The sequence below is a fragment of the Ammospiza nelsoni genome, chromosome 6 (assembly GCF_027579445.1).
Source record: "Ammospiza nelsoni isolate bAmmNel1 chromosome 6, bAmmNel1.pri, whole genome shotgun sequence".
Classification (NCBI taxonomy): domain Eukaryota; kingdom Metazoa; phylum Chordata; class Aves; order Passeriformes; family Passerellidae; genus Ammospiza; species Ammospiza nelsoni.
Window position 1 is genome coordinate 64,311,921 of NC_080638.1, and position 23,839 is coordinate 64,335,759.

General features: G+C 51.9%; 1 protein-coding gene across 1 annotated transcript; it reads left to right on the forward strand.

The window, feature by feature from the left end:
• Window positions 1-9,155: 9,155 nt before the first annotated feature.
• On the forward strand, window positions 9,156-23,693 carry MIS18BP1 (MIS18 binding protein 1). The gene is made up of 16 exons (XM_059474503.1): window positions 9,156-9,470; window positions 10,733-10,858; window positions 11,153-11,664; window positions 12,432-12,508; window positions 13,062-13,192; window positions 14,914-15,004; window positions 15,210-15,382; window positions 16,029-16,192; window positions 16,619-16,724; window positions 17,404-18,217; window positions 19,084-19,253; window positions 20,592-20,740; window positions 21,243-21,391; window positions 22,310-22,394; window positions 22,962-23,004; window positions 23,135-23,693. The coding sequence occupies exons 1-16, from the start codon at window positions 9,353-9,355 to the stop codon at window positions 23,230-23,232; spliced, it is 3,006 nt and encodes a 1,001-aa protein (XP_059330486.1). The 5' UTR covers window positions 9,156-9,352; the 3' UTR covers window positions 23,233-23,693.
• Window positions 23,694-23,839: the final 146 nt, after the last annotated feature.

Consider the following 23,839-nt stretch of genomic DNA (forward strand, 5'->3'; position numbering starts at 1 on the left):
GCTGTGTCCATCAGGGGCTCGTGGCCAGCAGGGATCACAGGAGGAGCTCAGAGGGCAGCTCCAGGTGAGGGGCAGGGGTCTGTGAGGAGAAAGGGTTTGGCTTTATTGCCCCTGACACCTGGAGAGAGCAAAAGCTCTTAGCAAGGAGCACCATCCATCACCTCCTAACACAGAAACCTCCCCTCTGCCGCTCCGGAAGGCCCAAATGCCACAGTGGCTTTTCAGACCTGTTGCTGATGCTTCAAAAAGGAGACAGAGTATTCCAGTTATTCTCTGCAGTTAGACTATAATCCAGATTCTGTTCCTTTCCTTTTTTTGATTATCTGCTCATTGGTAAAAGCTGATTTTCATCAAATCCCAGAGTGCACAACACACAGTGTAATGGTCAGCAGACCATTCTTTTTTTAAATTATTTTTTATATTAATTATTTTAACACTTGCTAGGAACTTACATTTAATCTCATTTTATGCATTCATTTTCTTTTTATTTTCACTTTTAAATTTTTTTTTGTTAAATAATTAAATTTAATTATTTTGTTAAATGATTAAATTTATTCCTAACATCCCAATATCTAAACTCCTATTTTGTCCAATCACTCCAGCTCCTGGGAGCGTCTCTTCCCAAAACCATATCCCCCTAGATTGTCCAAACCATTTATCATTGATCCGTTTTCAATTAATCTTCCTCTATATTTCCTAGAATTAAAAACTAAACAATTAATCATCATCATTCCACAATCACCCCAAAACAAATACAGAACTAACCCTAAAACCAACCTCTTTGTTTTCTTTCCCCCCCCCCCCAAAAAAAAAAACCAGACAAAAATATAAGCATGATCACAAATCATCAATCAACCATTCACTTTTGGGTTGGAAAGGATGTTGAAGCCCATCCAGTGCCACCCCTGGATGGACAGGGACATCTTCCCCTGTCCCAGGTGCTCCCAGCCCTGTCCAGCCTGGCCTTGGGCACTGCCAGGGATCCAGGGCAGCCCCAGCTGCTCTGGCAATTCCAGCCCAGCCCCTCATCACCCCCCCAGGCAGGAATTTACTCCTGATATCCCAATATCTACACTCCTATTTTGTCCAATCACCCCAGCTCCTGGGAGCATCTCTTCCCAAACCTCTTAGGATCAGACCCTCGTGGAGGCCCCAGGATTGTCCTCTGGAGCACAGGGATCCCAGCACGACCAGTGCCAGCCCCACTGCCCTCACAGACTGTACAAACCCTGCACAGGAATGCCCCAAGGGAACTTCATTCCCTGCAAACCGAGGTCTCCAGGGTCACTGCTCCTTCCCAGGGCAGTGTGTCGGCAGCCCTGACTCGGGGACCCTTCCCCATCCCACTGAGCTGCTCCTCATCCTCACGAGCGCCTCCAACCCCACCCTGCCCTCCCGCAGCCCCCCTGAGCGTGCCTGGAGCTGGGGGGCTCCGTGCCAGCCGTGCCAGCCGTGCCAGCCGTGCCAGCTGTGGAATGGAGCCATCCAAAGGGACGGGGAGCCACAGGCTGGAGTAGCCATGGCCACCAGAGCGGCTCCCTGCTCCCCTTCCCATTGCATCACTGCTTCTCCAGCCCCCCGGAGAACGCCCAGCCCCAGCTGGGACACCAGTGCTCTTGGAAAATCATTTTATTAACAGGTTTTTCTTTTTTTTTTTTTTTGTCTTGAAAATTTTGTCTTGAGATTTTATCAAAACAGGAGAGAGGGGAAGGAAAAAGATGTCACCGGGGCTGTGGATGGAAAGCTGGGATAACCATAAAAGAGTGGAGTAAAAACTCCACACCTGACACTAAATTTCACCAGAAATGGACTGATGAATGTCAGCCCCACAAAAGAAGGGGCAGATTTGGCTGCCTCACACAGCCTTAATGGCTTATTTATTTGTTAATTACTATTTTTGCTGTATGTGAGGAAGAAAAGCGAGAAATGTGTTTGAAATCTATAACAACATGTACTCCCTGTAACCCTGCACGGAAGTTCTGCCAGGAGAAGACTGAGTTGGGAACGTTGGGATCCCTGAGGATGGAAAAGAGCTCCAAGATCAGAGTCCCAGCTGTGCCCAATGCCCTTCCCAGCTCCTCAGGGATTCTGCAGCCCCTGCCCAGCTCCTCATCTCATCTCCTGAACAGGGTCATGAATTCCCTTTTGTCAAACCTTCCCACTCTTTGTGACTTCAGAGAGGAGAAGCCTGAAATTTCCTTAAATTCTAACAAGAGGGGAAAGGTTCAGCTCTACAGCCCAGGCTGGTGTCCTTGATGGGTTGGAGACTGAAACCTACAGAATTTTAATTCCCTGGGATAATCCGTCACTGAGCTTCTCCTTGCAGTGCCAAGAGCAAACGCCACCCATGTGACTCTGGAACCCCATAAATCCAAAATGCAGACACACTCTGGAGCCCCATAAATCCAAAATGCAGACACACTCTGGAGCCCCATAAATCCAAAATGCAGACACATCTGGAACCCCATAAATCCAAAATGCAAACACGCTCTGGAACCCCATAAATCCAAAATGCAGACACACTCTGGAACCCCATAAATCCAAAATGCAAACACATCCACGTGGCCTCCACGTCCCTGTTCATGCCCAGTACCTCGCCCAAGAATCCATCAATTTAAAACCTTGTTTGCAGGGACTCCTTGCAGGAATCTGAACGTGTTCCCTCTCCCTTCCCTTGGAATTAGTATGCCATTGTGAGGATCAAGGCCATTTTCAGGAATATAAAATATTCAATTAATAAGGCTCTGGAATTTTTAATCACGCCATTGAAATGCTAAGGAGTGCATTAACATTTCTTATTCCCCATAAAGGATGGATCTCCAGCTCTGTGCCTGTTCCAGAGCAGCCCTGTGAGCTCCAGGTGGGGTTTTGGGCTCCTTCCTGAACCAGTGCTAAAAGGCAGCATTAATGCAGATTAGGCTGAATCTCATCACACTGGAGGAACACTCCAGGAGAGAATGAAATTACCAACTGCTCTTGCTTTAAAGAGCTGAGGGAACATTTTTTTCCCCATTTCCAGCTAGCAGGGAGTTACACAGGGAGTCTTTCCAGCAGGGGCTTAGGCCTTGGTGAAGAAAAACAAACCAAGAAAAGCAGAGGGCTTTGCCTTAAGCACTGTCCTATTTTACACCATTTCAGCTCAGGGCTTGCTCAGATGCACAAGTTTGATCTGTTTGTTCTTTCTGAGGTGATTTCTCTTCCATGAATGGGAACACTGCAATTTCACTGCTGGAAAATGACCACCAGAGAAAAATCCTCTTCAAAACAGCCCTAATTATGAGCCACAAGAATTTTTTATTTCCTTTATTACTTCTGCATAACTTCTTGCCAAATCTTGGGGCAGGTCATGGCCCTGGGAGAACACCTCACCTTGCAGGGAGATAATTTCAGCCTCTGGTGGTTTAACCCCAGCTCATTACCCTCATTCTGAATTCAAATCACTCCCAGCTCCTGGGAGGGAACTGAGCTCTATCCCAGCCCAAACCAGGGCACTCCATCATCACAGTGTGCTGTGTATTAATAACAGGCACAACAATCTCTCTTTAAAGAAAATTCAGCCTTGCAACCAACGGAGATTACTCAAAGAGATCACTTAGCAAAAACATTCAAAAGATAAGGGAAGTTACAGAGATGAGTGAAAATAAAACTTTGCCAATAAGGGAAAAGACAACAAGGATGTTTTAAAAGAATTAACAGGTGAAATGATTGTAATAGCTTGGATCTTTTACTGGGAATCAATGCAGTAACTCTTAGAGAATACATAAAACAAATACTTATCTTTTGTGGTCATAAGGGAAATATTCATTTTTGATGATAGCAACTGATTATTTTCTATTCAATCACTGTTTAAATGAGATTATTAACTGACCACAGCCTTAGCTTATCACACAGAACTTGTGAGCAGCCCCAAAAGCTCCAGAATGTTTACTGGGACTGACTAGCCAGGCAGCACCAGGCAGGCTGGCAGTGAGGGAGCAGATTAATTACCAGGATGCTGATTGCATTTCAGAAAAACCATACCTGGGTGCTGACAGCAATGGATGGCAGAGATGGGGTCTCCATGGCTGGCGCACACCAAGCTGTTCAGAGCTTCCAAAAGCTCTGAGTTCATCCCTTTTCAGTACAGCTAAAAATAGCACTGCCCACAACACCGACGTTCCTTGGTAACATTGCTCCATCACAGCTTTGCACAAACCTGCACAGGTTTTGCATTTTCTGCATGCAAACACGCCTCGGTCCTCCCCAGGGTTCTGCCTGCAGAGCCTTGTGGCCTGCTGGGTTTGTGCTGGTGTTTGCAGGGTCCCAGGATGAGGGAAGAGACGAGGATCTGACTCCATGCTTCAGAAGGCTGATTTATTATTTTATGATATATATTATATTAAAAGAAAATGATATATTAAAACTATACTAAAAGAACAGAAGAAAGGATTTCATGGGATGGGATAGGATGGGATGGGAAAGGAAAAGGAAAAGGAAAAGGAAAAGGAAAAGGAAAAGGAAAAGGAAAAGGAAAAGGAAGATAAAATCTTGTGACTGCTCACAGCCTCGACACAGGTGGCTGTCATTGGTCATGAAGTAAAACCAATTTCACATGCTGGGTAAACAATTCTCCAAATCACACCCCAAAGCAGCAGAACAGGGAGAAGCTGAAGTTTCCCAGCTTCTCAGGAAAAAAGATCCTAATGAAAGGATTTTTCATAAAATATGTCTGTGACATTTAACTACAAAAGTACATTTAGCACACTATTGAAATGTTCATACAGCACTACTAATCAATACAACAAAATACCTGCAGTAAATATCTGCGCAGAGCCACGCGATGTGCATTTTTCACAGTGTCCTGTAGCGACATTTGCCCACAGCTGCTCCAGCTCTGCCCCCGAGCAGCCCAGGCAGGACGGCACCAGGGACGGACGGACAGACGGACGGACGGAGGGACGGGTGTGGAAGGCGGCTGCTGCCACCTCGTGGGGACAGCGCTCCTCTCCCACCGCACCTCCTTCCCTCTGGATCAGCCTCAGCTTCCCCCGGCACGCAGAAACGTTCCCTCACGTGAAAAATATTTATTTTGTGAATGGCTCTTCGGAAATATTCAAATGAATATTATGTGTGTTATGTCAGAAAGTTGTGCTAATTTTTTTAGTAGTGTGTTAAATACAGTTTTAGGTTATAACAAAATGTTCAAATAGAAACCATGCTAGGTAAGATACTTTTTTTAAAGAAAGGACTCGCAGTGAGATGGCAGCCACAGGACACCTGAATCTCTCAGAGAAAGAGAATTTATTGCTCCATGATCAGCACAAACGAACTTCTTCCTGCCTGCTCAGCCCTGGAGACGCCGTCAGGATCCAGAGGAAGAAGCTGACACTGCCCAGCCAGAATCCTGTGTTTGAATGGAATTTATGCGTCATGGATGAGCTGTATGAACATGCAACAGGCTGCTGCTTTTAAGGGTTAATCCTCTGTTAACGTGGGGCCTTTTTTGGGCTTGTTTTGCCCAGAAAGAGGTACTAGGACTGTCTGTAACTCTTTGTTTTTATTGTCTCATATTGTCCTAATCTCAATTGTCCAAAATTTTTATTACTCTAATTATATTACTATTTTTATAACCATTTTATTACTATTAAACTCTTAAAAGTTTCAAAAACAAGAGATTGGCATTTTTCACTCCTCACAAGGGGAACCCCATCCCGAGCACATCTGCTTGTAATAATTCTTTTTTTTTTATTCATTTTTTAAATTCATTATTTTTCTGCTATCCCTAAAGCACAACCTCCTTTCCCACTCTCTCCTTCCACCCCCTGAGCTGCTGGCTGAGAACATAAATAATCCTAACCCAGAGGAGGAAAAGCAGAAATAAGAATAAAACACTGTAAGCACAGTGTGGGGTGTTCTGTCAGCCTGAGATACAATGAAACCCAGCAGGAAAAGGTGTCCTCAGGTTTAATGAAGATTATTCTGTATTTCTGCATTTTAAAGTCACTAATAAACCTAACCTATACATGTATAAATGTATGAAATAGAAGTATTTTCTTCCAGCTGCCCCAAACAGAAGAAACATTTTGGGTATTGCTTCCAGACATGCAATGAATTGATTTAAGATCCCCAAATGCTGAATATACATTTATTCTTATACCTCTATATTTAATATATATAATTTACAGGATTGATTAATTGACAAGACTTGTCAAAGGAACATGCCAAAAAAAACAGGGAAAAACCTTAAATATTTCCATGCAAAACCACATAAAAACAGCACGCAAGGGGGGTTGGGGGTTTTTCCCCAGTTTTACCCCACACCACAGACCTCACTGAGGTGGCTGGGCTGTACAGTGCACACCACAGACTTTTGGGGTTGAATTTCTGCACCTCCACTGGGAGCTAAAGAGCAGAAGTCTGGAAGGGGGGCTTGGAAAACTCCTTACAATGCAATCGTCCTTGCCCCATAATTAATTCTTTTTTTTTTCCATGAAGGTTTTGATTGGCATCAGCCACCTTCCCAAAGAGAAGCAGCAGGACTCACTCCCAGTTTTAGCCCCTTTCTGGGAACTGCTGAGTTCCACGTGGATAAATCCCAGGAAAATTCACTTTTCTCCTTTTAAACCCACAGCACGAGCAGCTGATGAGGCTGAGAAGTCACTCAGAGGCCTTGAGCTGAATTTGCATTTATTGTCTCCAGGTTTGCCTGCTCTGCCCCAGAACCACCACACTCAAAAATCAAATTAACTCTTTTATCCTCATACAGCTTTTCCTGCTTAGTCTGGATCAGTCTTTCTTCTCTGAACAATGGGCCTGATTCTCTTCCTTTGTGGAACAAACAGCAAACAAGCTTAAAAACGATTCAAAAATGCCATTTATGAAAAAAAAATAAAAATTGAGTATTTCTGTCAGAGGGGAAATTTAGATGGGATGATGGGAATTGGGAGTTCCTGGCTGGGCTGGAATTGCCAGAGCAGCTGTGGCTGCCCCTGGATCCCTGGCAGTGCCCGAGGCCAGGCTGGGCACTGGGAGGTGTCCCTGCCATGGCAGGGTGGCACTGGGGAGGGATTTCAGGTCCCTTCCAACCCCAGCAAATCTGGGATTCCATTGGGGAAGCTCCACTGGCATCAGGTAACACAAGCAAGAGGGGACCTGCTCAGCCACGCCGACCAGGCTTAGGAATTCTAACAACACTTGTAGGAATTTCACAGCTACCCAAATCACCACAGATCTCTCACACCCATTTGTTCCTTGAAAGAAGGAATTTCTCCTCACTTGACTTCCTGTGGATTCTTTTGTTCCTGAAAGGGAGCACAATAATGGCTTCTGCAAGCAGCTGGGGCAAAATGAATTTTCTTTGCTTTTGATCATTTAGGCAAAAGCTGAGTAGGTAAGGAGATAAGAAACTATGGGAGCACTAAGATATCATTAAATATAAGGAGTAAATTAGGGATTGAATGGTGTTTTTTAGGCTTTTTAAGGACAAATGAAGCCATGCCACCTGTATGAAGTCAGTGCATCAGAGACCACAGACATTTAACTGATGTAACACCTAAACGCAGCTCGTTATCCCTGCTGTAACTTTTCCATGGTCTCCTTCCCTATCCCACCCACAGATCTGCCAGCCCCATTCTTCCCTGGGAGGCTCCAGCAGGAAGCCAAGGCCACTGACAAACGGCAGGAGAGGAAATCAGAGATCCCTTCTGTGTTTTCATGAAGGGATCCTTATGAAATAGGTGGCACTCAGCTGCCTCTGATCCCAGCACTGCATCCCTGGGCGCTCATTCTCCTCAGCTCCGTGCCTGCTTTATTAACTGCCCCGCTAATTAGCACATGCACCTCCTGTAATGAACCCCAAGCCTTTCATTACTGTAACAAGCTCCGCGGTAGCAAACAGGACCCCAGAATGACACCTTGTTTTTTAACGCAGCTGTTTATTATCAACAGGCACACATTGAAGCAATTTCTTACCCCGAGCTGAGTTTCTCCCCCACCTGCTGGGAATAATTTAGGATCAGACACACCTGATCCCACTGCGGCTGCTTGCTAGCAGGGAGAGCCAGGTGCTGGGTGCACCTGGGATTATGATTTATCCTCTATTTTTTGTACATTACTCAAGTAACTTCCTCTGTGGTCCACTTGAACTACGAACCCCTAATACAGAATCTTCCAGCCGGGACACACCAGAGCGTGCCAGGCCTCCAGCGCGCTAATTAAATCTACTATTTATCAACTAATAGCGTGCACCGATGGGTTTTTTGACAACCCTGCACGCTCACTGGGGCCCGGACACCGCTCCGGCCCCTCACACCTCCCGTTGTTCACCCTGGAGCCCGCCCGGCCGCGCTCGGGGCTGGGGCCGCCGCCCGGCCCCGCTCTGTCCCTCCTGCGGCTCGGCCAGTTCCCGCACGCCGAAAAGGCTCCAGCCAACGCAAGCCACATCCCAGGCCGCTCCCGGAGCTTTTTGTGAGATGCGGCCTCTCCTCACCCCGCCCCGGCCTCGCCTCAGCCCCGCCCCGGCCCCGCCTCACCCCTCCCCGGGCCCGCCTCAGCCCGCCCCGGGCCCGCCTCAGCCCCGCCCCGGCCCCGCCTCAGCCCCGCCCCGGCCTCGCCTCAGCCCGCCCCGGCCCCGCTCGCGTCAGCGCTAACGGCCGCAGAGCCCGCCCACGGGTGGACCGAACCACCGTGCGGAGGAGAGGGGAGCTCAGGCACAGCCCGGGCCTGCTGCCGCCTGCCTCAACGCCGTCCGGCAATGGCTTTATTTCCTAACACCCCCCGCACCCGCGCCAGATGGTCTCGGCCCGCGGTTGCGCTCCGTTCCGCCAATCGGCGGGCGCGACGGCTGCGCTCGAATCTGCGCGCGGAGCGCCGTCAGGGGAGCGGGGCCGGCCCGGGAGCGCCGCCGGAACGGCGGGGCCGATCCGCAGCCATGAGGGGACTGCGATCCACCCGGCAGTGCCACGGGCGAGTCTGCGACATCATCGCCACCCCCAGCCGCCGCTCCGCCTGGGGAGAGCCGCCGCTCCGCTCGGTGTCCCTCAACAGCATCCCCGCCGGGACGCTCACCCCGCTGAAGCAGCTCCTGCCGGGCCAGGGCAGCGGCACGGCCGCGGACGGCCGCGCGTCGGGCCCGCAGATCGCGGGGACAGAGCTCCGGGCTGGCCCCGAGTGCCGGCCCGGCCCCGGCCCCGAGGGCAGAACCGGCCCCGGCCCCGGCCCCGAGGGCAGAACCGGCCCCGGCCCCGGCCCCGAGGGCAGAACCGGCCCCGGCCCCGAGTGCCGGCCCGGCCCCGGCCCCGGCCCCGAGCGGCCCCCGAAGCGCCGCGCTCCGGAGCCGCCCGAGCAGGAGTCGCCGGCCAAGATCTTCCAGCGGATGAAGGCGCGGGCGGAGCAGCGGCGCAGGATCGCCCCCGATGTGATCCTGAGCCCCGCGGCCCGGCAGCACTGGCCCGACACGGCCCGGGGGACGGGCAGCGCTCAGCCGGGACCAGGTGAGTTCCAGGAGCCCTCGGTGACTCCGTGAGAACGGCGTGTTTGCCTTCAGAACGCCTGGAATAAACAGCACAAAGGGGTAAACCTGAGTTTAGTTCCTAGAACTTGCAGGCATCTTGTGCTGCAGTAAGTGGCATCCCTGATTTTCACATTCTCCTAAACCTTTTAATTCTTTGCACCAGTCCGCAATCCCAAATGGCAGGAATTATTAATAGTTTTCCCAGACGGTTTTTATTATTTTGGAGCACACTAGAGTCATCTCTTGAAAGGAAAGAGCTCTCAGTGCTGCTGCCCATTGCCTCAATCCTTTCTCCTTGGAAGGCCCATGGAGAGACAAAGCCCCTTGACACCAACACCCATCACACCCGAGCCTGGGCACACTTGGGAAGCAATGATTGTTCCACAGCTTCTCCAGGAGAGCTGTCTCAGGTGTGAACGTTTTCCCTCTGTGTCCCTCCCGTTCATGGCTCTTTCAGGATCTGGGAAAAGCAGCCCCAGAGCCCCTTGGGGGGTGTAAAAACCACTGGCACCAGCGCTGGTTGCACCCCAGGTGCTGAGATTAAAAAAAGTTGGGTGGTGAGGGGTTTTTAGTGCTGAAAGGTGTCTGTAGCAGCGCTGATGTCTCTTCCCTGCTCTGTACCATAGAGGATTCCCTCCCTTTTGGTTTCCTCCTCCTCTCCCTCACTCTGGCACTAATTGTCCCCTCTGCTGTGTTCATGAGTGAGCTTGACCCGTGCAACACCTTCAAAACCACCTTGTAACTAAAAAAACCAAACCAAATTGCTGTAACTGTTCCTGATAGTTTGTGCAGGGAAGGGAAGGGTTTGAAATCCCACTGGGGCATTCTCCTGGGCTCTCCCTGCTGGCTTTTATCTTTAATATGTTTATCCCTGCCATGGTGAGATCCAGGGCAGCCTCAGCAGGTTTGCAGCTGGCACCAAGCTGGGTGTGACCCTTTGTTACAATGAGGGTGGGCAGGCCCTGGCACAGCTGTGGCTGCCCCTGGATCCCTGGCAGTGCCCAAGGCCAGGTTGGACACTGGGGCTGGAGCCTGGGACAGTGGGAGGTGTCCCTGCCATGGCAGGGCTGGCATGGGATGGGATGGATTCCCATCCAAACCTTTCTGGGATTCTGTGGATTTTTTTTTTTAATAAACAGCATATTAAAAAAATCATATTTCTCCCCCCCATCCCCATGAAAATGTTTTTCTTCCCCCAATGGAAAGAGGGGTTTGGGGTTTGTTTGTGTGGTTATTTTCCAGAGCCAGCTTTGTCTCACACTCCCAGGATGGAGCCCCTGGCAGTGCCCCCAGCAGAGCCTCCTGTGCTGGAAACTCCCCAGAAGTTCTTCCTGCGGGTCAAGTGGCAGCAGCAGCAGCAGCACCAAGGTACTGGGGCTACTCTGGGGAGCACAAACCCCTCCAGACAGAGAACCTTGGCATTGCTGGGCCTGGGAAACCTCTGAGGCCATCCAGTCCCCCCAGCACTGCCCCCTGTCCCCAAGTGCCACATCCACAGGGCTTTGAATCCCTCCTGGCATGGGTCCCCCCACCCCCTGGGCAGCCTGTTCCCATGCCTAAATATCCCTCATTTCTTTGTTGTTCCTTTATCTAAGCATGTTCTCATGCTTAAATATCCCTAATTTCTTTGGTTTTCCTTTTTTTTTCCCTTTAAATGAGCAGCTACACCACCTTCAACCCAAAGGCAGCAGAATGTTCCTCCTTGCAGAGGTGCAGAGGATCCCTCGGTGCAGGCTGCTTGTGCTGAGCAGGCAGGGAATGGGCCTGCAGGGGAGCTGGACTCTGATAAGGATGATGTGGATGTTTTCCTGGTGGAATCTGTCGAGGTGGATGCTGATGAAGAAATGTCTCAAAGGACAGTGGCTTCTCCTCTGCAAGTGAAATCCCCCCCTTGGGAAGATGGGGATGAGGCAAAAGGAAGGTGGAGAAATGCAGAAGCAAATTGTACAGAGTTTGATGAAGAGAGGAGAGAGCTGCAGCCCAGCAAAAAACCAGCTGCTCCAGCAGGGCAAAAGGCACCAGAGACTAATCCTGCAAACCCCTCGCAGCCCTTGTGTAGCATCTTGCTCTCCTCTCCGGTCCACATTCCAAGGAAGCAGAAGTGGGCAGAAGACCCCAAGGTCCCTTTGGATAAAGCTCCTGCTGACCAACCTGCTGGCAAAGCACACAAAGAGGTGGGAGGAAATAATCCTTGAGGGCAAATGAGCAATCCCTCTGGGCTGACAGCTCAAAGTTAATCTTTTTCTTGTCAAAAGGCAGGAACGCTGAGAGGAGGATAAACTGTTACTCCTTTAGATTTTAGCAGTATGTTTCCCCATGCAAAGGGTTCCTTTTTTCCATACTCCAAGATGACAAATGTTCAGGGTTTGGGGTTTGTTGTGTAAAAGAAGCACTTTTGGCTTAGTGTGTACAAGCCATGGTGTGATGATGGCCCCTGCCAGCTCCAGGGAGGAGAGACCTCTCCCAGCTGGGCATGAATCCATCCAGAATGTGCCCTGCTGATGGACAGGGGAAGGGCTTGGCTTTCCTATGGATCACCCAGGCTCCTGTTCAGTTTAACTGGAGCAAATCTTTTCCTAGGAGTGTGCAGCTTGCAGCCTTCCTTCCTTTCTGAGGACATCCTGGCAAAGTCCTTGGGGTTCCCTGGGAGCCTGGCACAAGCACTCCTGCCCAAGGCTTCCCTTCTTCCCTGGGGAAATCCCCTGGATTGCAGGGGACTTGTTCTGTTCTCCCTCACCACGGCCAAGAGTGTTTGATGTTTCTCCTGAATTAAACCAAGTCACCTTCAGGATTGAGCTGAGGATCAGATATCCTCTAATATTCCAGATTTGTAGCTTAGAAAATGTTGAAAGAGTTATTTTTGTTATTGGATCTGATCACTGAGGAGTGCTGGCTAATAAATACTTCTAAATTATTTATATTCTTTTTTTTTCTGGGAAAGAAAAACATCTGCCTGAGCAGCTGGAGGATTAAAGTGCTGGCTGGAAACACGGCAATCTGTGTGGAAGGGAAAAGGAAGTAAGAACCAGTTTTTTATTTAAATGTAAAGTAAACCATGGACACCAAACATGAGGTAATGGTGCAGAGCTTAGACTGCTTTATCAGGGAAGACACAATTCCTTTGTGTGGGCAGGAGAGGGAGAGCACCCAGGGAACTGCTGGGGAGCTCATTCCAGAGTCCTGTGCTGAGGTAATCAGAAAGGTTCAGAGAAATCAATCAAATATCAAATATCTCTGGACAGTTTGGGTTGGGAGGGAGCTCAAAGCCCATGCAGCCCCACCCTGCCAAGGGCAGGGACACCTCCCACTGTCCCAGGCTGCTCCAAGCCCCGTCCAGGCTGGGCTGCTGTCCCATGAGTGCCACCTGCAGCAGTGACACGTTCAGACACACACAGTCCCCTGCCCCAGGTCAGAGCTGTGTCAGTTCCAGGCTGAGAGAGGAAACCTGAGCCCAAAGCACATCCTGCAGCGCCTGAATCCCTCAGAAAACAGGGATCCCCACCCCTGCATGGAGTGCCAGCATTCCAGACTGGAATCCTTGCTGGGAGCGATTTCTGTTGTCTCTTGGCAGGGACATGAGGCAGCAGCTGTGGCACAGCAGCGCCATCGTGGAGCGCGTCACTCACAGCCAGGTGCAGACCTCCTCGGGAGCTGTGTACCTGCTGCAGGGCAAGATCGACTCAGCTGCCATGAGGAGGGAAGGTGAGCTGCTGCTTCTGAATGCCTTACAAATTATAAACTGTTCCAGCTTGGCTTGGAGCAAGTGGGTTTGTAAGGAAATGGGGTTTCCATGCAGGTGCAAATACAGGATTTGTGCTCTGTGTGCTCCTCTGGCACACTGGCTGGGAATGAGCTGCTTGTCTGTGACTGTTCACAGGGGCCTCAGGGTGAGGGAAGAGACGAGGACCTGACTCCACATTTCAGAAGGCTGATTTATTATTTTATGATACATATTACATTAAAACTATACTAAAAAATGGAAGAAAGGATTTCATCAGAAGGCTGGCTAAGAATAGAAAAAGAAGGAATGATCACAAAGGTTTGTGGCTCGGCTCTCTGTCTGAGCCAGCTGACTGTGATTGGCCATTAATTAGAAACAGCCACATGAGACCAATCCCAGATGCACCTGTTGCATCCCACAGCAGCAGATAACCATTGTTTGCATTTTGTTCCTGAGGCCTCACAGCCTCTCAGGAGGAAAAATCCTAAGGAAAGGATTTTAATGAAAAGATGTCTGTGACACTTGTGAGTGCTCTTAGGCAGCTCTGAGAACACAGAGGTACCCTGTGGCATGGGTGGAATGAATAGTTGGAGTCATGGGATATCCTGAGCTGGAAGGGACCCCCAAGATCATCATCCCAACCCCCTGTCCCTGCCCAGACCCCCAGCAACCCCAGCCTGGGCATCCCTGGCAGCGCTGCCCAAACCCCCATGGAGCTCTGGCAGCCTCGGGCTGTGCCCATTCCCTGGGCAGCCTGGGCAGTGCCAGCACCCTCTGGGGAAGAACCTTTCCTGATCTCCAGCCTGACCCCACTCCACTTCCAGCCCCAGCCATTCCCTCAGCATTACTTCCCCTAACACAGGTGTGCCCCAGGTGTGTTGCACCATTTTTTACCCAGCACACCTTCACTGTTGGCTCTTTCAGGCCCAAGGAGGTGTGTGTGACTTCAGTGTTTCCTGCTCACTTGCAGCACTGGGGTCCCTGCTGATAAATACCTGCTCTGGCTGCTCTCTGACTGGAAGATTTTATTGCTTTCTTTGCTAAGAACTTATATTTATTTCTATTTTAATATTCTGAGAAGGAAAAGTAGCAGCAGAAGGCTTGTGAGCAGAGTGGCTCTAGGGCTGCAGAGGTTTCCTAGGGCTAAGAGTGACTGACTGGAGTGTGCTGGGAGGGATTGTGTGGGTCAGCCCCTCTGCTGTTTGGGTTTAGCAGGCTCTGAGGGTCCTTGTGTCCCCTGAGGGGTGCCAGCCCTGCTCTCTGGGCTCCTTGTGTCCCCTGAGGGGTGCCAGCTGTGCTCTCTGGGCTCCTTGTGTCCCCTGAGGGGTGCCAGCCCTGCTCTCTGGGCTCCTTGTGCCCCCTGAGGGGTGCCAGCCCTGCTCTTGGGGGCTCCTTGTGTCCCCTGAGGGGTGCCAGCCGTGCTCTCTGGGCTCCTTGTGCCCCCTGAGGGGTGCCAGCCCTGCTCCCTGGGCTCCTTGTGTCCCCTGAGGGGTGCCAGCCCTGCTCTCTGGGCTCCTTGTGCCCCCTGAGGGGTGCCAGCCCTGCTCTTGGGGGCTCCTTGTGTCCCCTGAGGGGTGCCAGCCCTGCTCTCTGGGCTCCTTGTGCCCCCTGAGGGGTGCCAGCCCTGCTCTCTGGGCTCCTTGTGCCCCCTGAGGGGTGCCAGCCCTGCTGAGCTGCTTTCCTGTGCCCTGTGCTCCCCCAGGGTTCCCCTACCGCTTCATCAAGAAATTCACGTTTGGCTTCTCCAGAAGGTGGAAGGAGTACGTGGAGGAGTTCCTGGAGGAAAGGAGGAGGTAAGTTCTTTGGAGATTCTCTATCCCTGCATTGTTCTAAGTGCTCATTGAGACTTTTTTGAGGGTATTACACCAGAGGGGTGTGAAATGTTTTAGATGTGGGCATGAAGCCACTCTGCTGTGCTGGCCCACCAGGGCCCAGATGTTGTTAAAGAACAGCTTCCTCAGTGGCTGTTATTTCTTGTCTCAAACTCCAAACCCTCAGGAAAGAAGGAGCTCAAGAGAGTGGTGGGGAGGAGAATGAGGAGAATGAGGAGAATGACTCCATGGGGGGAACTGATGTGTTGGAACCTGCAGGAGGCTCAGTGAGCAAAGCCAGGAAACCTGCACTGAGGAACTCCACCTATGAGGTATCACCAGAGAACCACGAGAACATCTGTGAGTATTTAACCATCCTTTCCTTTGGAAAAGACACCTGGGGGTGGCTGGAGTGGGCTGTGGAAAGGTTCTTTGTGCTGGCTGTTTGCAGGAATTGGCTGTAGAGCTGTAAAAGCCCCTGGTTTGGCTCAGCCTTCGAGTGCAGTCCCTGCCTTGCCACAGGCACTGACAGCTCTGGGGTTTAACTCAGATTTAACTTTTAACTTTTTCTGGGGTCTTCGTCCAATGGGCCTTTCCCTAACCCCACTGTGCTGTTTGTTACTGCTGCAATCAGGTTTTCTTGCTAGCACTGCAAAAGCTTTTATGCTTTTCTCTCATCACTCCCATTCATTTTTCACTCTCATTTGTCTCAGTGAGCAGCTGTTCCATGTGACAACTTTCCCTCCTCAAACAACTTTCACAGTATTTATAACCTTCTAAACAAAGTAAAAGTAAAAAGTTCACCACAGTAAAGTTCATAATTTGGGAAGCCTCTTACTTCAGTCCTGTCATTTATATCACAATGCTTTGAAAAGAACAACTTTGGGTACATTTTACATTTCCCTTGTAGTCCAGTTTAAACACAACATCGTTCCTCTGCTAAACTGAATTTTCCATGCAATATTTGAGAATAAACTCTTCTTTCTTTGGGCATTTTTGCCTGCAGTTGTTACACCGAGTCACAGCTCCAGGAGCGACTCCAGCGCGGTCTACACCCGCAGCGGGCGCCTCGTCAAACCCCCCCTGAACTACTGGTGTGGCCAGAGGGAGTTTGTGGATCAGGGCCTCAATGTCACCATACAAAATGGATGGGTGGATTATCTGAACCTGGTAAGAGCCTCTTTAGTGTGACTTAAATAGAATTATTAAACTTGGCCAGGTGGGGAACAGAACAGGGGCAGCTCTTAGACACACCTGAAGGGAAAGGAAATCTTGGAAACATGATCAAAATATTAGAAAACACACCAAAAAATAGTCTTATGTCCATATTATGAGGTAATTGTGGTCTCTAAATCTGGCATAATGGGGAATTCTTTCTGGGGGAAAAAGTTGGGGGTGTTTTGAAAGATGATTGTATCAGACAGGAATTTGGTGAGGTCCCAGCTCAAGTCCTGGGGTCAGTTCTGGGCCTTTCACTGCAAGAGAGACTCTGAGGGTTTGGAGCATTTCCAGGGAAGGGAACAGAGCTGGGAAAGGGGCTCAGCCTGGAGAAAAGGAGATGAAATTAATTTTAGAGTCAATTGTTTTATTTTGAAGATCCCTAGTAGTGAAAAACCCAAAAGAAAGACCAGGTTCATCTCCAAGAATAAACAAAAGGAAGACATGAAGACAACAGAGGAAATGCCAAAAAGCCAAAGTAAAGGTAAAAACTATTTTTTTTTTCTATTTTCAAGTTATTGATGGAATCAGTGGACTTGTGAGTGGATGCTGGAGAAGTAGGGTTGGGTCTGTTAATGCAAAGAAATTATTCAAATATTTTAATGATCAACTGCTTTTTCTCTGAAGAATCAGCAGAGTAGCATTCATGTGGAGTTTCACAGCTCCAAACAAGAACTATGTGTGTAAATCACTTTGTTAATTACATAATAGGGACACAGAGATTTCATTCTGGAAATTGAAATGAAGGGATTTGGACTTTTTGGAGTTCACCAATCCAGTGACCTGGAGGCCTGGCTTTGCTTTTTAACGTGGATGGAAAAAATGAAATGTTGGCAAAAAAATCCATTAACGGAGTTTTTAATAAAAATTTGGTTTTAGTAGAATCTGGGTGGTGATAGAAGCCTGAGAAGAATGTGAATATAAAGCAGAAGTTTCTCTCTTAAGCAGCTGCAATGTTTCCTGCAGAAAAGCTCTCTGGAGCAGAGCAGAGCTTTGGGGATGTGCCTGCTCAGTCAGTAGAGTTTCGGAGAGCCCTTGAGAGCAGCTCTGAGTTTGTAGTGTGGCAGGTAAAGCTCTGGAGGGGGTGCAGATGCCTGTGCTGCCAGCACAGCAGGACCCACCCTCAGCCCTGATGGGCTCTGCCTCCCTCCCCTCTCTTGCAGGGAAAGGCAGCGAGAGAGGAGCCGCTCCCCGAGGGGAGCCCCGGCCTGCCAGCAGCAGGAAGGGCAGGCAGGTCCTGTCGGATGAGGAGGAGAATGATCCTGGAGTCAGGGGCACAAAAACCAAACCATCCCAGCTCCCTGCCAGGGGGGCTTCCTCAAAGCCCAAGGAGCTGAACAAACACGGCGGCAGAGCACAGAGAGCAGCAGTGTCTGCAGGGCCGAGCATGTACGAGCAGGGCTACAGGAACTCCCTCAGGTCAGCCAAGGAGAGGATTCTCCTCGCCCAGCAGCCCTCACAGGATGAGGAGGAGCAGTCCAGTGAGGACACCCCACTGCTGATCAGGAGGAAGAAGAAATCTATATTTAAACCAGAGTCTCAAAAGCGGAATCCTTGCCCTGGCTCCAGAGGCTCCCGGGATGATGCAAACAAGGCCTGTGGCCAAAGGACAGCAAAGCCCTCCCAGCATGTGCTGGTGAGGCTGAGTGGGCCCTGGTCCAGTGAGGAGTCTGAGCCCCCTTCTGAAGGGAGAACATCCTCTGAGTCCAGTGCTTCCCTCCTGCCGGCCCGGGCCAGGAGGGCACGGGGCAGTGCCAGCCCCGCCAGGTACAGGCTCCGTTCCGACACCGAGCCCGAGGAGGCGCCCAGCGAGGACGCCGACACCAGAGCGCCCCCCGTAAAAACAAACCACGGCGGCCCCAGCACTGCCAGGCCTGCAGCAGCAAAGGCCAGAGACACGAGGGGGCAGAAATCTCTGGAACTCTTTGCGAGGGCGGGTGATGGCTGGTCCGAGAAGGAATTACAGAAGCTTCACAAGTAAGGGCTCATTCTGTGCTCAGAGGAAAAGTTTCCCTCAGGCATCAGGAGGGGTTGGATGGTCTGGATTGGGGGGTTTCAGATTCATGATTTCCCAGGTTTCCTTTGTGTTTTAATTCCCTATTAGAAATATTTCCATTCAATTCCCTTTTTTTTTATTCCCTAATAATAATTAGAATTATTATTCCCTATTACTTTTCTTCACAAGTGAAACATCAGTATAATATGGTGAGGGCCACAGGTGAGAGGAGCAGGTTCCCTCCCCAGACTGCAGTAAGAGGTTAAACATGATGTGGTTTGTGAGCAGGTTAACTGCAAGGGTGTTCAATTAATCCATCATCCAATTGCTTAAGCCACTGGGCAATATTTCATAGACACTGAGTGTAAAATGGCCAGGTTTGGGTTTAGCTCTTTTAGATGAGCAGGAGCTCAGGTCTGAGGGGACCTGCACAAGTGAGCAGGAGATTTATCTTGTGGCACATCTGTCAGTTGAAGGTGTTTAAATAAATTTGCCTGTTGTGAATAAAAGACAGCACAGGATCACAGACTGGTTTGGGTGGAGGAGCCTTAAATCCCACCCAGTGCCACCCCTGCCATGGCAGGGACACCTCCCACTGTCCCAGGGTGCCCCAGTGTCCAGCCTGGCCTTGGGCACTGCCAGGGATCCAGGGGGGGCAGCAAGAGGCAGGGCCTCAGTGCATGGCCCAGGTGGTTCCCAGGGCTGTGCCCAGGGCTGTGCCCTGCCTGGTGACACCGTGTCCCTGCTGTCCCCCCAGGGCTGTGCCCTGCCTGGTGACACCGTGTCCCTGCTGTCCCCCCAGGGCTGTGCCCTGCCTGGTGACACCGTGTCCCTGCTGTCCCCCCAGGGCCATCGCGGCGTTCCCCAAGCACAGGAGCGGCTTCTGGCAGGAGGTGGCCATGGCCGTGGGGTCCCGCTCTGCCCAGGAGTGCCAGGGGAAGTACCTGGAGGAGCAGCAGGAGAGAGCCAACAAACAGCAGCCCAGGAAAACCACAGTGGGAAAAGCTGAGAGGAAAGGTACCAGCACCTTCTGTCTGGGGGTTGGGTGGGGGGTAAATGATTCTCATTCAGACACTGCGGGCTGGAGCGTGGCCAGGGAAGGGAACAGAGCTGGGCAGGGGCTGCAGAATCCCTGAGGGAGCTGGGCAGGGGCTGCAGAATCCCTGAGGAGCTGGGCAGGGGCTGCAGAATCCCTGAGGAGCCGGGCAGGGGCTGCAGAATCCCTGAGGAGCCGGGCAGGGGCTGCAGAATCCCTGAGGAGCTGGGCAGGGCTCACCTGGAGCAAAGGAGGCTCAGGGGCCCTTGTGGCTCTGCACAGCTCCTGCCAGGAGGGCACAGCCGGGGGGTCGGGCTCTGCTCCAGGGAACAGGGACAGGAGCAGAGGGAACGGCCTCAGGCTGGGCCGGGGCAGCTCAGGGTGGGCACAGCAGGAATTTCCCCACGGAAAGGGGGCTCAGGCCTTGGCACTGCCCAGGGAGGGTTGCAGTGCCCATCCCTGAGGGATTTCAAGCCCTGTGCATGGGGCACTTGGGGACATGGGGCAGTGCTGAGGAAGGGTTGGACTGGATGGGCTGGGAGGGCTTTTCCAGCCTCACCAATTCTGCTCCCATGGGATAAATCCACAAGAGCACATCAGGATGTGGCAGCAAGCCAGGTCACCTTTTGCTGTGGAGGTTGGAGGATGTCATGAATGACTGAGGTGACAAGAAGAGAAAGGTTCTTTCCTTTCTCTTCTTGTAGAGTTTTCCAGTTGTTGGCATGAGGGGAAGACTCTCTGGCCTTCACCCCTCCAGGGAAGAGCTCTTGACATCCTGAGAGGCTCCTGGAGGCCCAGCAGGTCACGAGCTCCTTGCAGAGCTCTGTCCAGGTGGGGTTTGGGTCCCTGGATGCCCAAGGGCAGTCTGGTCCCTTTCTCTGGTGTTTGCCATCCCCACACTGCAGCTTCACTTGGGGCTGGGTTGGATTAAGGTTTGCCGTGGACACAGGGTGAGCTGAGCGCTCCTGAGCCTGGCTTCAGTGCAAGTGTCCCTGAGCAGCAGAGCTTTGGGCCCTGCTGCCTCCTGGCACGGGGACACTGCTGTGGGTTTGCTCTCTGCAAGGCACTCGTGAGCTCACTTCTGTCACAGTCACAATGAACCCTGTGGGTGACCCTGCAGTGGCTCTGGGGGCTCTGCAGTGACCCTCCTCTGGAGATGGAGTGGGGAAACTGCTTTGAAAAGCAGAAACTGTGTGAGAACTCAAAGGGATCCTAAAGAAGCTGTAAGAGATTTCACCAGAGGACAGACTGGGCTGTGGGACTGCCTGTGGCAGTGAATTTTAACCCCATGGCTGCTGTCTGAGACAATTCCTGGTCAGATCCTGGAGATAAGAAGCAGCCAGTGATCACTGCCAAGGTGGGCACCCTCAAACGGAAGCAGCAGATGAGGGAGTTCCTGGAGCACCTGCCCAAGGACAACCACGACGACATCTTCAGTGCAACTCCCCTCCAGAAGAGGAGGGTCCAGGTAAGCCTGGGACAGCAGCTCCTGTGGGACTGCTCTCCTGCTGGGTGTGCCAGGGGGCTGCTCCAGTTCCACCAGCACAATCCTGGGGATCTGTGGGAAGGGGCTTCTTTCCTTCACGTGCTCTAGCAGCCCTTGGCTGGTGGCAGTGAGAAGGTTGGACAGGCTGGGAGGAGCCTCTGCATGGTGACAGCACCAACTGAGCAATTGTCCTTCTGAGCAGTCCTGGGCAGCCTGGAGCTTGGCACTGTAACCAGAAATGACTTTTTGAGGGTGTGGCAGCACCAAAAGCCCTCAGCCACGTGCTGGGCAGGATCTGCAGGGGCACTCAGACCAAGGTGGAGGTGCAGGGTCGTGTCCAGTTCTGGGCACGGGGCTGGGGCTGTGCCTCAGCAGGGACAGGGGACTCAGAGCCAGGGCAGGGAGGAGTGGAGGGAGTGCTGGGAGGGGGGAAAGGCACTCCAGGCTCAGGTGACCGACTGACAGCTCTGAGGTGGCCCTACAGCTGCCAGCACTGCGAGGGAGCCGCGACGGGGACACCGAGGATTTGGCCCTCTCGGAGCTCCCGCTCAGCCCCTCCTCGGGCCTCTTTCCCCCTGTGAAAACCCCACAGTGTGAGCACATCAGCCCGGGAATGCTGGTCCCCATCAACAGGTAGGAGCTCTTCCAGCAGCTCTCTGTGAGCCTTGGCATTGCCCAGGATCCCTTTTTGTCTCTGAGGAAGGTGGCTTTGGAGCTGGGACAGCAGCTCGCTTCCACCACTCCTGCAGCCTCGCTTAGCCTGGGAAAAGCTGTTCCTGCAGCCCGTGTGCTGCCGGAGCTGCTCAGCTCCCTGTGGGCAGCTCCTGCTCCCAGCCCTGGCAATGGCCCTGGCTTGGCCTTCAGCCTCAGCAGAGCCTTCAGTCCTGCCCTGTTCAGCCAGGGCTTCAGGCTCTGCTCAGATAACCAGAACCATCTGGGAGCCTGGAGCCAGTGGGGTTGTGTCACACGGGCTGGGCCTGGGAAGGGGATGGGGCTGGCTGTGATCCCTGCACTGGGATGGGGATGGGGCTCAGTGTGATCCCTGCACTGGGATGGGGATGGGGCTGGCTGTGATCCCTGCACTGGGATGGGGATGGGGCTCAGTGTGATCCCTGCACTGGGATGGGGATGGGGCTCAGTGTGATCCCTGCACTGGGATGGGGATGGGGCTCAGTGTGATCCCTGCACTGGGATGGGGCTGGGGCTGGCTGTGATCCCTGCACTGGGATGGGGATGGGGCTCAGTGTGATCCCTGCACTGGGATGTGCAGCCCTGGGAAGGGATGAGGCTGGCTGTGATCCCTGCACTGGGATGAGGCTCAGTGTGATCCCTGCACTGGGATGGGGCTGGCTGAGGTCCCTGCACTGGGATGGGGATGAGGCTCAGTGTGATCCCTGCACTGGGATGTGCAGCCCATGGCCCAGCCCAGCTCGTTCCCTGTGGGAGCTGGAGCTCTGGGGCTCCCTGGCTGCCTGCAGAGGGTTCCAGGGAAGGGTCCCAGCCCTGCTGAGCCCTGCTGAGCCCTGCTGAGCCCTGCTCCCTTGTGCCCAGGAGTGACTACGACCGGCACGTGTTCCGCATGCAGAAGAACACCCGGGGCAGCAGAGGCACCTGGGACAAGGTCAAGAAGAAGTCGGTAATGCTGCTTTCCTTGGCTCTGCCACTGCCACCTGAGCCAGGCACAGCTTGGCCACAGGAGACAGTCCTGGGATCACAGCCCCCTGTGTGCTCTGGATGGAAAATGGGAACCCTCCCTGAGTTTGGTATCTGCTGCTGTGGAGAGAAGTTCCTTTCTGAGAGAGGAGCTCTTCGTTGTCAGGATTAACTCCATTGCTTTTAGTCAGGATCTGGAATTGCTTTGGAATTCCATGGTCTTTAGGTTCTTGTTAAATTCCTCTGAACAGGGGGAAAAGGAACAATAGCCATAGGATATCCTGAGGTACAATAAGGGCCCCACAAGGATCACCCAGCCCAACTCCTAACAGTGACCATAAGTCAGCCTTGTATCCTTGAATTTAGGTATCAGTTCTTCCACTCTCCCAGGCTCTGCAGCTCCTTTGGCTTTTCCATAAAACCCTGTGCTCCTGGGAGCAGCTTGTGCCTGTGGCTCAGGGAAAGCAGTTGTGGAATTCTGGGAAGTGGGGACCCCGAGCTGGTTCCAGCCCTGGCTGAGCCTCTTCCTTTCCCTCCCTCCCTCCCTCAGGCCGGAGCTGTGCACGAGACACCGGCTTCCTGCAGAACCAAGAGTGAGTATTCCTGGCTCCTCATTGCCAGCTCCTTCCCTTCCTGCTCCATCACCGTGAGCTGTGTCCCATCAGCCTTTTGCTGCCCCGTTTCCCTTGGGACACCCCCTGATGATCCCTGGTTTTATTGCAGGGGTGACCCCGGCCCCAGTGGTGGGGAAGCTCTTCACGGCTGAGACTCCAAACTCGTCCTGCTCCAGTGAGGAGAAGGATTCCTACTTTTCCATGTGATGGACTCTGTGGATGTCTTCTTCAGCACCTCCTACTTTTCTATCTGATGGGATGTCTTGTTCAGCACTTGCTGTTCAGAGCACGAGGGTTCTGCTGCCCCTCTGGGAGGGAATACTGGAATGATTTCAGTTTGGAAAAGCTGTCCTGCTATGGTTTTATGTGTTTTAACTCCATTCCCACCCTGCTGCCAATGCTTGGCTTTTCCATGTGTACAAAGTGTCATTTCCTTGTCCAGGCTCCTCCCCTCTGTGTCCTGCTTCTCCTGGGAAGGAGAAATGTACATAGATACCAATGACTGCCAAGTTTTGATTCTTTTTAAGCTAAAATATCTTCTGGGGTATGCTTGTATAATAAATTTAGCAGCACTCCAGAAGGAACTGAAATTGCTTTTTAATTTACTCTAGGGACAGCTTGAATTTTTACATTTCCTTAATGTAATAAAGAGAAGCTTTTTTTACTCAGAGATTACTCCTAGTTGTTGTGGGGCAGCTGAATCCAGGAGCTGTCCAGCTTGGAATGGTGCCTGGTTTGGAATCACGGAGTGCTTTGGGTGGGAACCTTTAAGTCCCACCCAGAGCCACCCCTGCCGTGGCAGGGACACCTCCCA

What these genes read in the sequence shown, in the direction of transcription:
- MIS18BP1 (XM_059474503.1), top strand. Translation starts at nt 9,353, where the DNA reads ATGAAGGCGCGGGCGGAGCAGCGGCGCAGGATCGCCCCCGATGTGATC. An exon ending in TGTGTGGAAGGGAAAAGGAA is followed by an intron (nt 12,509 to 13,061) that starts GTAAGAACCAGT and finishes GTCTCTTGGCAG; the next exon opens with GGACATGAGGCAGCAGCTGT. An exon ending in GCCAAAAAGCCAAAGTAAAG is followed by an intron (nt 16,725 to 17,403) that starts GTAAAAACTATT and finishes CCTCTCTTGCAG; the next exon opens with GGAAAGGCAGCGAGAGAGGA.